The sequence below is a fragment of the Lepisosteus oculatus genome, chromosome 8 (assembly GCF_040954835.1).
Source record: "Lepisosteus oculatus isolate fLepOcu1 chromosome 8, fLepOcu1.hap2, whole genome shotgun sequence".
NCBI lineage: Eukaryota > Metazoa > Chordata > Actinopteri > Semionotiformes > Lepisosteidae > Lepisosteus > Lepisosteus oculatus.
This window is the reverse complement of record NC_090703.1, coordinates 3,248,208-3,261,690: the sequence shown is the minus strand read 5'-3', so window position 1 is coordinate 3,261,690 and position 13,483 is coordinate 3,248,208. Positions and strand designations below refer to the sequence as shown.

General features: G+C 40.9%; 1 protein-coding gene across 13 annotated transcripts in view; it reads right to left on the bottom strand.

The window, feature by feature from the left end:
• Positions 1-13,483, bottom strand: part of ralgapa1 (Ral GTPase activating protein catalytic subunit alpha 1) — a 64,943-nt gene that overhangs the window by 6,260 nt on the left and 45,200 nt on the right. For all 13 annotated transcript variants that reach the window (XR_001478758.2, XM_015350327.2, XM_069193017.1 and 10 more), the window contains 2 exons: positions 12,546-12,673; positions 1,944-2,068 (listed from right to left, as the gene is read on the bottom strand). Coding sequence is in view for 12 of the 13 variants with exons in the window: in XM_015350327.2 (XP_015205813.2) it covers positions 1,944-2,068; positions 12,546-12,673 (253 nt within the window). In the remaining variant the exon portion in view is untranslated. The remainder of the gene's footprint in view (positions 1-1,943; positions 2,069-12,545; positions 12,674-13,483) is intronic.

Below are 13,483 nucleotides of genomic sequence, written 5' to 3'. Positions count from 1 at the left end.
CCTGAGGCTTCTGGAGGACCACTGCAGTGCTCGGAGGAACCTCGCAGCAAGCGCAGGAAGCTCAGTGTCAATGTTAACTACTCCCATTTGGCTACTTAAGCACATGCACCACACCACACTGGCCCAGCTACCTGCATCCAAGGAAGCTACAACTATGGCCAGAGCTCAGGCAGCAGCGCAGAGATATTGTGTGCTTCCTAACACCTGAACTTGACCAGCGTACAGGACACAGACTGATCAGTCCCAGTTCAGTCTGCAGGGACTAGTGAGGAAACCTCTGAGGAGTAGGCTCTAGGAGCAATTTTTCTAGGAGCGGCACAAACTGACAGGAACAAGCGATGATCAAATCGCAGCTGTCAAATCCCCTCCTCAACTGCTTTGAGCTACAAGACTTGGACATGGTCTACACCTCTTCTGTATGTGACACTGTGTAGTACCGCTGTACGCCAGGGTGAAGGCAGACTGGCCGGTGAGGCCACATGGTCCTGTTTTCTCTCTTGGCAACATCCTTGTGGAAATACTCCGGCCAGCCACCCCCAGTGGACACTGCAGGTAAATCACGTACTACTGAGCCACTTCTCCACTGGGAGCACAGCGCATCACCGCTGTGTTTGTGCTGCACCCAGGGAGACACCCAAAACAGTCATCTCCCCAGACACCTGAGTCAAGTGCTGGACCGGAAGAAAGACAGCAGTTTTTATCTTGGAGTCACACCATTCATCTGACACAGTTTTTCCTTATGCTTAAGTGACCCTTTAATTTTTTTATGTATGTTGATAACTTAGAAATGAATAATGGAAAAAAAAATGAACTAAACTACAATTCATAAATTAAAAAAAACAGCTGGTGTTGCTCAATTTCAGTAGTATTGGAAACAAGCTTTGACATCACGGGGCTCTGTTCACAACGGAATCTGTACTGTGGATGTTTACAGTATTCAAATCCTCCCCCTTTTAAAACGAACATCGCAAAATGTCAAAATGATGTTCTTTTAAACGAGTCGCACATTGTATTGATTTAGACTATTTCATAACAAATAATACATGCTACAGTCTCATGAATAAGGGCAGAATACAGAGGACACTGTAAACCTAGTATAAGGCAGGGGATAATCTGGGAAAGACTATCACTATCAAAAGTGAATGCCAAATTGTACTACCAATGTTCTGAGGATGTTTGGACACCAATTATAAACCGTCACTAATTCCGCTTAGTGCATTTTAAAACTGAAACTGTAAACTACATCCTAAAAATTAGGAGTAAATTTGTAATAATTACGGAATGACTGTTGTTTTACAACAATTAATTAAAAATACCTACAACTGCATTTACCAAGAGACAAATAAAAAATAAAAGGTGACTAATAACTTAAATGCAGAGCATCATTTTAACAGACTGTTCAAGTTGCACATCTGAAGTAACAAATCAGGAAGGAATCATGTATCCTTCCTGGGATGAACTGAGATTTTATTACACAATATTCATAGTCAGAAATACAAAATGTTAGAGAAACCAAACACAATCGCTATTTGACAAATTGGCTTTTGTGCAATTACTACAGCAACAAGTTTCTAATTATAGAGCGTCTCTTAATGTGTTTCATCATCTTCATTTACTATTTAATTTTCCAGCTTGTAAAACCTAAGTACTACAAGCTGAGGTTAAGTTACTGTATATAAAAGAGCTCTAGACAGTAGTTCAATCATGTCTGCTTATGTACATTAAGTAATAAGCCCCTAATAATAAGAAGAATAATGCAGCTTTATATAATATACTTAGTCCTCTTACTCTCCCCAATTACAAAGCAATCCACAAAAGCCAAGTAAACAATAATATGCTGCATCAGCTTTAGGGGATGCACTGAGGATTCCATGTGAATTCTGACATGTGCTCAGTCTGCAGATGGACTGACTGGCTGCGACTGGCTGAGGTGGGTGTCTTACCTGCATCTGCAGGGAGGTGGTGGAAGGGGGCTGGACAGAAGACCTGAGCGGCATAGTCCTCGAAGGTGGTGGGCTCCAGGTGGTGCTGCACAATGGTCTCCAGATAGCGCGCCCTCTCCTCGTAGCTGGGGAGACTGGTCAAGGACGAACTGAGCTTTCGACAGGACAGTGCAGCATTCCCAAACTCCGCCGCCCAGGGCAACGCGACGAGAAAGCTCCGGTTTCACTGAAACTTCACCTCTGCCCACCCCTCTGACAGGGGCAGTCTCCAAAAGCAGCTGAGCTCCACAACAGGGTGATTTTCAAAGCAAGACACTGTTCCATCGTGGCCCTTTGTGGCAAAGGGCAAGAGGATGGACTTAACTGAACAAGAAAGAAGGAAGAGTGTTGCAGAGGAAAGTACGGCAAAGAAGGACTACTGGGGCTTCAAAGAGGCTCTCAGCTATAATCCCCTGGCTTGGATGCACCTTCATTATCCCCTGATATTCGTAATGTCCACCAGTTGAAAAGAATTTGTCAGGTTATGACAAATGATGAGTGCAGATTTTTATACTTGGTAGCTCGTTTATCTGTTATACACTAACAACACAGACTATTTATCCGATATATAGTTTAATAAAAAAAAACTATACATATTTACCCCCTAAAACCTAACTAAAACTAAATTCTTACCAAACACTCCCCAATGCCTCTTCACATTCTAGACGATAACCCTGGAAAACAAACCTTGCCAATATGTGAATCAGGGAAAATGCCTTTTAACAAATCGTCAGTGTATAAAGAAGAAAGCCTGTGACTATAGCCTAGACTATAGTCCTTGTTCTAAGAAGCTGAATTTAGCTGAGTGAAAACATTACTGGGAAGCATTTTCACCTTAACCAGTTCACGGTTAAGAAGGGCATGTTCTGCAGCCCTCTGAAGTGCAAAAGACAGTTCACTTTATCTGCCAGACTGAAACTGTAATGCAGACGTGCACAGAAGGGCCCTGGGAATTCAGCACATGGAATCTGATAGCAGGTTATAAGAACACGAGGAGTCACACTTACAAACAAGAGGAGTCCATCTGGCCTGTTTGATATTTAGCGACTATTTGATCCAAGAATGTCGATCTAGCCGTTTCTCGAAACAAGCCCGTATATCTGGCTCACAACAAGACTGGAACTTTGTTCCACACTTTCACAACCCCTGTCGCAACACGGAACCGTCTCCTGGTCCGAAACATGACACAGCGCAGCAGATGCCAGACACGGCCCCATCTCCACTCACAACAGTGTTTCTACAGCACCACAGTGCCAGTGGTGTTCAGAGGGAGGCCTTGCCAGGCCTGTAGAGCTCAGCCTCCTTCCTCCGGCTCACGGCGAGGCTGCGTGCAGCCGACTGTGTGTGGGAGAGCATTTCCTTCTCGCTCAGCAGCAGCTAAGCAAGAGGCTGTTGATCGTGAAGCAGCAGGCAGCTGAATGCAATTATCAGGACAGAAGCCAACACGCTGGCTTGCAAACCTTGTACCTCCGAAACTGAGAAATTCACTACCCTTCCCCCCCCCAAAACACAAACTTCCAACTAGTTTTCTTTTTTCGTCACCCTATGCCCACCACTGCATCAAAACTCTGCAAACTTTTCAAACAGCATGATGGAGTCAGTACAGAGAAATTAGGATAGTGTCAAGAGCAAACACACCATGTGTGTGAACATGTATACACACACCTTCAAGACCAAACTCAACAAACAGTAAGTCCCATTTGTTTCTCTGGTGCTGAAGTATTTTTTAATTAAGGAAGTTTTTTTTATAAAAAATGAAGCTGTGCAGAAGTGCTTGACCTGGTTTATATTAAATTCTATAAGTTATATTAAATTTTAAATCATATACATGTCAGGTGGAGGCACTGTGGCACGTGGAGTTTGCATGTTCTCCCATGGATTTTCTCCAAGTGCTCCTGTTTCCTCCCACAGGAAACTAGCATCTGTAAATTCGTCCTGGTGTGAGTGCGTGCCCTGAAATGGACTGGCATCACAACCCGGGTGCAATCCTCCTTTAGCCCAGTGCTTCCTGGGATAGGCTCTGGGCCATCATGACCCTGAACTGAATAAGCTGCTATTGACAGTGATGTGATGATGATACATTCCCAGGCTCTAGAAACAGAACAAAGTGTTACAAAACACCAACTCCAGTGGCCTAGTTTCAGATCTACCTCGAAAACATGAAGTGCTGAAATCTCTTGACACTGCCTATACAAACGATAAACAGTCTTTCAACTTATAAAAAATACTGTAAACCTGCAGACTCAGACTTTCCAGATGGTTGGAAGACAAGGCACTGCAGGTTTGTCTTTTTAAGGCTCTGTCTCTTTGTTCAGTGCTTCACCTCAGGGTATGTGTTAGTGCTACCTTGTCACCAAGACAACAAATCCTCCTTTATGTTAACATAAGATGCACTTTGTATAAAAAAAAAGAAAAAAAAAACACATATTTTTGCATTACACATCAACCCCAATAGCCCCAGCCTAGATATACTGTAATTGGATTTCTGAAGGGCATTTTTTTAACAGCTTGTTAAAGGAAAGTATCTTTTTTAGAGAAACGTCACAGCTGCTGGTTTTTCCGTAGTTAATAGAGTCCTTCGGTTCGCAGCAGTCACTCTTGTATGGAAGAAAAAAGCTGGCCTTTGTGTATTACCAGAAACTCATTTTCTATTTGGCTGAAAAGGGAAAAAAATTGCCTCTTGCTTCTCCCTCCTACTGAGCTTTTCATTATGTCTGGTGCACTCAACTCCAGGCTCTCTCAGGAAAGAGAGAAATTACCACTGAAGAGATACCAAAAATGAGCTTGTTAGCACATTACAAGTGAAGTATCTTGGTGGGTCCCAGAAATATTCCCAGTGGTGTGTTAATTCACCACTCTGAACATGCTGGTACTGATAGCTTCCCAATTGATCATTCCTTTTTTTCACGCTCATGGTGCTTGCCAGGAAGAGAAAAAAGCTGGCAGACCACAGGAGAACTAGCTGCTATCTAAACAAGCTGTTTCCTTTTAAAGAACAGGGCCTTGGTCTCCTCTGACAAGAGCAGTCTCATAAAGCAGCTGAGCTCCACAACGGGTTTATTTTCAAAGCAAAATGGACTGCTGACCTTTTTCATCATGGCCATTTGTTGTAAAAGGCAAGGGGATGGATTTCTAGAGTGGTGCCGTTTACATGGAGCTGCGGCAGAGGTTTAGAATTATTTAATCCAGGCTTAGTGAAAGAGCTTGCTCTTTATAATGCTAATTTAAAAGACTAGGGTGTATTTAATTTCCTAATAAAATCCATTACATCAGATGATCAAAAACAGACCATCTCGCAAGAAAAATGTCATCCCTTAAAAAGTTTATTCTAGGCACCACTGAGCAGCAGTTATCTTTGATGACAAGTGAACACAATCACATAAGTTCTGTTGCTAGTAATACTAATACAATATGCAATACTGCAATCCACACAATAGCTCTTTATCAGTATGTCTGTAGCTTATATTAAGATGCTGCTTAAAATACCTTGTTGATAACTTACACCTGTTTGTTAACTCTTTTAAAACAAATCCAAGTGAAGGGCTGGCAGGCAGAGGCATTTGTATACCAAGATACAGGGTTGCAGGACAACTAAAATTACTGGTTTTAATTCTCCGTATTTTCTTCTCCGCTCTCCGACAGTGTTCGCCTGCTTAAGACCTTAAGTGGGATTTAGCTGGGTTCACCAATTGAAAAGACGAGAGATTCCACATAGCCAGGAAACCTCCAGCTCTAATCCATGCCTTTAGCCACATTACATTGCAAAGTGTATATTGTTTACACTGTAGCTCAATTAAGAGCGCCAGGCAGGACACCTGGTCCTGTCTTTATCTGGGCTCCTCTGGACCTGCCAGCTGACTGGAGCCCCACACAACAGGTGCACAGGCACAGCCAAGAGAAGCCCCAATTAAAGCCAGCCTCCACCAGATAAGACTCCGACCTTGTCTGACCTCCCCACCAAAACAACAAAAAAACAAATCTCAGAATTGTCACCTAGAATTAATTGTCGAAAATTGGCAGGAATGTATATAATTGATCTTCAGCTGTCATTTCAAATTGAGCTCTCTATTATAATGCTATTGACACTGCACAGTGCATTGAGCATATAAAGGTATACATTGAGATTTCCATGGGTAGTTAATGCCACCTTTCCAATCTAATCTTAAATACACAACTACAGGTGTCATCCAGTGGAAGCACATGGAGACACAGAGAACATGTTTTCAAAAGCGCTGCTCAAAGCCCTGGCATTTGCGCCTAGATCTCCTCTACTCTTATTCATTAAAAACCTCTAATTTTAGACTTGCATGTATTCTATAAATTAACTTCTCTATAATTACAATTTTGTGTTGAAGAACCTGGATTTGGAAGCATTATTGTTCTGCTGATGATATATTTGCAATCACAAATTGCTTTTTTTTTATCTGCAGCACCTATTCCTTTTAATCACAAAGCTGCAAGCTAAATGGAATTTAAACATCTGCTGGAAAGTCCCAAAACATCTGCCTTCTACTTGGAAAGGATTTTTTTGCTGGCAGTTAGGTTCTCATTAGTCATGTGAGGGCAGAGAGCTGAAGAACAGTGAAGAAACCACTGCAGAGATGCCTCAGACAAAGCCATGTGTGAACTGGCAGAAATCTAAATCTAAAAGTGATGAAGCCATTTCAGAAGTTAAAGACCAGAAAGAGCTGTAGAAAGTACCTGTTGATATGAAACATAAGGCTACTGATCTCACATGGTCAAAGCAGGAAGTAAAGAGCAGTTCTAAACAGAAAGCATTTTTCAAGGGCACACTCTGGAACAAAGTCAGCGGGCTGGTCAGAACTGCCCTTTGAAGTTGTAGAAGTGTTACACAACAGGTACTGCGCATCACAAGAAACGCCTTTCACCACCGTGGGGGTTTTAAGAGCAAGCAGATGTCACTGTGAATTACAGGATATATGCATATTAATAAGCAATTTTAACACTTTCTGAAGTTGTGAAACGCTCAGAGTTGACGCTGTATATTTTTAGGAAAGGTGCAATTTCAATAAGTGAACACAAAAGACTTGCCTTTTACAGTTTTAGTACATAAATATGGCCACCCCAAAATAGTTTTCTTCTTCTCCACAAAAAAACAAGTTCTTACCTTATTAAGCCTTCACCATAAACTAATTAAACAAACTGCCCAAAAGTCACCCAAACACACACAAAAGAAACCTTTCTTTAAGCCTGTCATTTAGATAAATAATACTGAGCCTTCAGATGATTAAAAAAATATATCTGTAAGAATTCAGGGATTGTACTTATCTTACAAAATTATAACTGTAAACCATGAAAATGAACAAGAAGGGCAATATCTTTAAACTGTAGAGAATGTTTTCATTTTCACTCAAAAAAGTCAGAAAAAATAATATAAATAATTCAATTTCAGATATTTTACAGACTGTAATTACAGACATCTATGTGAGCCCAAGTGCACCGTAATCTGGTTATTTTTCCATCTAATGCTCCTTCTATCAGAGCCATAAAAGTGATTTTATTACCAGGATGAGCTGTAACAAGCCTCCATAACCTGTCATTAAAACCAATGTCACAGCATTCAAGATTAGCAACAGATTGGCCTGACTAATGCATTGAGCCTCAGGGAGCTTGACAAGATCTGGGACTGGAGTTCAACATCAAATTTCTACCTATTAATCTTGACTTAAATGCAATCCAGCCTATAAAATGCAGATCTTGATGTATTTTGTAGTTATATCTTTAAATCTGTGGGATTAATTAATGTGACAGCTTTTCCCCTTCAGGCTATTGTTTTTCCAACCCTTATACTTTTTTAAGAATATGTCAATATATACATACAAGAACAAGTAACTAAAAATAAAACATTTTCAAGTTATACCGATATTCCTAATAATTAGACGGCAATTTTGATTTGATGCACATTAATTTTACTGGTTTGTGTTTTTTTGTTTGCACTGCAAAAATACTCTAAAACATTTATGAAAGGGAATGAACATGCATTGTCTGTCTTCTTTTACACTACTTTCATTGAGGTGATGGAACAGGACAAGCCCTAACAGACCACATGAAAAGTATTGTTAGCATTGCAATTACATAGACAGACAAACAATTGCACAATTAAATGCGTGTACTTGAAAAAAAGGTTCCTGCTTTGCTTACTTTCATTCTGTAAATAAAAAAAAGTATTTCTCAACATAGAAGAGAGTACTAAATAACAATAAAATACTATTCACCTGCTCATACATTGCACAGGATTTAAGAACTTTTGCGTTGCCTAAAAGCAATCTCCTAGCTTTCCTTCAATCGACGGTATTTTAAGGCACATATGTTGTCTGAACATCTCGTCTCCGAGATCTACAGATCAGCCTCAGTATCCTCCTTGGAATTTAGATTGTTTCTAGTAACACATACATCGCTGGTCACCACTGCAGACATGTCCTTTAAAATCTTGCCAATCAAATACTCTGTAGTAAAGTTTTTGAGGTCCTGTTCTACCTATCTGTTCTACGGGGCAAAACGATGTCTAAGTTGTGACACCACATGCACAAATGCAGAATGTAACTATCCCACTCAGCTTCTGAACTGTAACTTCACGATAATCACAGACTTTAATTCAATTTAAAGAGCCAGGCCTGTTAATGGTAACTGGGTATTGTTTGCTTGCATGATTGTGATTGCTTAATTAGACTAAAATGACTTCAATTGCATTCATCCCTGAAAAACAAAATACTATCTGGTCCAGTACCCCATCAATTAATTACTCTATTTTTTCTATTCAATGCTCTCTTCCCATTCTAATGAAAAATTAATCAGTGGCCAGAAGCCTTTAGAAGTAACCACTGCAAGCAAGTACTGTAAAGAGATTAGATCTAAACTGCTTTTTTTCTTATTTTCCCACCAACAGGCAGCGATCAGAAAGACAGAAAGTTGCCCACCCTCCTCCCCCCAGCCCCTGCCCCTGAGCCACAGCAGGTCAAAGCGTTTGCGATGGCACAATGGGCCTATTGTGAGAGCTGGCGAGGCAAACCGGAGGACATGTTCCTATCTGGCTGTAGTGCTGAAGTGCCGCGAAACAATGAGACCCCGAGCCAGGATTCATCAGCTCACTTGCCTTTTGGAAGCCAGAATCGGAGGGAGAAGGCACTGACCCAAGCTCTGCCTATCACGCCAAGCCATATGCTGACCCCAGCAGCCCGGCAGCTTTATCACAGAGAATCAGGAGCCGCTGTCACCCAGCTTCAATTCCCACCTCAACGCTTCCCTCTCACACACACCACTGGAGCGGCTGTCCAATAGGGAAGCTGCTTAGCGTCCCTGTCTTTTTTCTTTTTATTGTGTCCCTGTCTCCACAATTGGCCTACAACAGATGGATGGTGGCTGTAGCTTGCTGAGTTTCCTTTTTTTTTGTCTTCCAAACAGCTTGTGTGTCTAACCACCCCTCCCCCCCCCCCCACACCCCAGCTCCCAAGCTAGGCAGATCAGTCGGAAGGCAAGAGAGAATAAAACAGGGGTGTGGGACCCGAGGCACGATTCCGATTCCACTCCTAAAAATGCTAGCTGGGACTCTCTAACCAAATGGCCCACCAGCTGTAAGAGCAAGACCAACACGACGCAGGGGAAAGGAGGTCAGACACACACGTATCTTTCGATCAGAAAGCAAGAACACAAGGGACATCGTGGCAATGTCACCATATAAGGTGTACTTTTTCGGGCATCGTTTGCACAGCCTGAATCCACACTGCAACTCTAACCCACAATATAAATGAACTGCAGCATCTTAGATTTCCACTAAATCTAACACATCGGAGTCAAGACTTTTTTTTTTACTCTAAACTTTGTAATCCTAATTTATTTTTTGTAGTGGAGCTGTCTGTCCACTACAATCCGATTTATATTCGTACTATAGCCAATTAGCCCTTTACAGTTTTTCCATCCAGAAGCAATTTTTGCTTTAAAGTGTAAATTTCTCAGTCATGGTGAATGATGGATTAATGGGATCTACAGGCAGATGGGAACATCTATTGGCCAAGGGGACTCAATATGACTCAAGGGGAAATGCGTAGAGGCAAAAACTAACCTTTTAAAACTGATTGATGCGATGCTGATGATGTGCTTATTTTTTAAACTTATTGGTTACGCTATCTTATAGAAAAAAGGGATCAGTGGGTTAAAAAAAAAAAAGAGGCATATTTTAAAAGTGTCACTCTTTTGATGTCATTAGATGAGCCTCATCTGCAGTGTGCTCAAAGAAAACAGTGGTTTCCAAAGAGGCTCTTTTCTTTCAAGCTAATCACATTGCTGTGTTAGCACCACCACCCAACAAAAGATAATTGTGTGGCGCTCTCTGGTTTATTCACTTAGTACTTGAGCTTCTTGTTGATGTGTTACCTACTGTTCTGAAATTAGAGTGCGTCAGCCAGCAAATGGACCACAATGATAGCACATTTTTTCACACTTTCGGGTTTTATGACACGTTTAATAATGTGCCTTGCAGCTTTTCATTTACGCTGCATTAACTTATCTTGTAAGAGATACATAAAACCTTGTGCTATTATGAACAAATAATAATGCATTTAATGAATAAGGAAGGAGTTTCATCATTGACTAAAAACAGAGGAATAACGGTTAACTACTCTGAGCTTCTTTAAAAGTCCGCTCTAAAGAGCTCAATTAGACAACACAGATGTTATTGTAATCTGCAGTCTCCAGTGGCTCAAATCAAAGGCATTTAAAGCCGTGCTTTGGAATTATTCACTACAGAAAAATTCCTTCTTCTGTCAACGGTATCAACAGGTAAGTAATAGATCTAGCCTGTACTTTTCCCTTGGGCCCAATCGTTACTTCAAATCCTATCTACTCTTCACTCCCCTGTGATGCATTAAGAGTCTAATTGCTTGATCAAGCCATTACATTTGACACAGGGGACACAATCACCAGCATAAAGCACCCTTTTCCATGACAAAACAATCAGAGTTTTCAACTAAATGTAGTCCAATTATAACCAAAGCAAGATAAGACAGGACAGGCTAGGGAGACATCGGGCTGGAAAGACATCCGTCGATAATGACAGATGACTGTAATTCTGGCTGTCAGAATGATCGACCCATGCAACACACGCCAATCAATACTGCACTCCTGTATTGAGCACAGCATAGATACACAGATGGGCAAGATTGCTCGGAGCTAAGACTCAAGCTGAGCCAAACAATGTTTTTTGCTTTGAGGACAAGTCAGATGAGAACATTTCTTTCTGGCTATGGAATTTTTTAAAAACAACAAGGGAAGCTTTTAAAGAGGAGGACAGGAGTATCAGCAGGATTAGGGAAAAGATACTCCACAAGTTTTCCAGGAGTGGTCACCCATTACAACTTGCTAATGTGCATCAATGCAACAACACAAAAAAGTCATCCTCCAGCAACGAAGTACATATTGTACTAGAATATAATACACAACCGGTCTGTATAGTTTGAACTCAGTTCCCAGAAGGGTCTGAAACCATGGCCTAAATTGTATCAAACCCAGCTCTCTGTCAACGCTATATGAACATGGTAACAGAATTAAGGCGTTAATACTTTAATTAAAGATATTTCACCGAACAGCGTGACAGGCTGACTGGTCCCTAGCTGTATCTGTATCCCACAGAGGAAAAAAAAAAGTTGAAAACCTACACAATTTTGTAAAGTAGTTAACTGCCTCAAACAGTGCTAAAATGAGGCAATTTAATTCTAAAAGAAAAATAATAAGCACCATCTTTGGTCCTTACCATGGGATTGACTCTCATGCGCCTTAACTATAATAATAATAAAAAAAACTTAAATTGCTATAGCATTTCAAAGCAAATCATTTTCCTTCGGCACAGGCAGGCAACAAGGATCAGTGCCGATAATTCAGAGCCACACTGTCTATAGCACATTTCATATAGAATGTAATGTCTACAGGTTCTGGAGAAGAAAATAAGATGTCAATATTTATTGAGCAGTCAAAATTCTCTCATTTTCCTCCTTGGTTATGAAACAAAGCTGCTGTCAATTCTTTGCAACAGAAGCATGAGGCGGCATGGCACTGAGAGAGGAGGTCTGTAATGCCATTAAGCTTGATCAATACAGCATGCCTGTGCCCATCTGCAGCTCTGTCTCATCAGCTCAGGCTCGACTTGAGTGAGAAATGTCTCTTCGTACGAGAAGGTATACACTCACAAACAATATATTACTATAAAAACAAAAAAAAAAGTTAGGATATTTATTTCCTTTCTAAAGCACTCAGGGATGAGTATTATTCAATGGACTGTGATCACATAAGCCCATACTGTCCAACTATATTTCACAGTTCAACTGTAACAATCACAGGGGTGGGCAGAAAGGCGAAAGCTCTACTCTGACAACACTGTGGAAATACCTTTATTTTGCACTGAAATCTGCTCTGTGTCCTTGAAGCGTCTAAGAAGACCATGAACAACAGTACAGTAGCAGTAAGCACCGCTAAATTACCTTTCTGGAAACCACCCCTGTTACCTTTCCGCGGCAGGAAGCTTAGTGTTGAAGGTGCAGACAGAAAGGATACAAGTTCTGGAAGAGGGGAATGAGGGACTTCAGAGCCCGGCTGGCGTTGATAGCTGTGGCCCTCACCAGCGTGGGCAGAACCTTCTCATCCACGATGGCACCGTCAAACAACGGACCAAAAAACGGGACCTAATTGATGAAAAACCACTCAGAAAGGTTTCCGGTCTGCGACTCCTGCAAGTTAAAAGTACTGAAGAAATGACAGTTAACATGCTTGGAGGTAAGGTGGAGATGCCTCATTTGACAAAAGCACATTTTTGAAAGTTCTTTGCTTCGAATTCCAGAAAACGAAAGATTCTTCTCAAACTTCTCCAAGTTAAAAATTCAAACACTGCTATAGTTTATATATTTTTTTTTAAATGGATTTTTAATACATGTGACTCAAGATGAGATGGTTCCTGATGTGCATAGAAATACAGAAAAAAACAATCCCTTACAAAGAAAATGTCATTATTATGTTATTTTAGTACATGAATTGGCATTTATACTTGCCAGACCTCCCTGGTCTTTATCCACTTATCTTTTTGCATTTCCGCAGACTGGGATAAACCAGAATAGGAAAGCTTGCATTTTATCTTCCAATACCGGAATTTGATTCGAGACATTTTATTTATTAAATTACGCTGCAAATAACTGAGGAGCAAGGTAAAATTTATTGCACGTACATGCATGTATTGAACTGCTCTTATTTATCCATTTATCCCACATATTTGGCTAACCTGAGTAACCAAAATCATTTAAACCAGCTTTGCAAAGAATCTATCACTCATCATTGCAACTATTCAAAACTTCTGATCGTTACGTTCATGGTCACAACATGTGACCATTAGTTTTCCAGACAAAACTGGACTGGCTGACAATTTCAGAGAGGCTTAAACATTTAGCCTTCCATTGCAACAAACAGCTCCCTGCTCCTAGAGCCCTGTTCTGAAAGTGTGA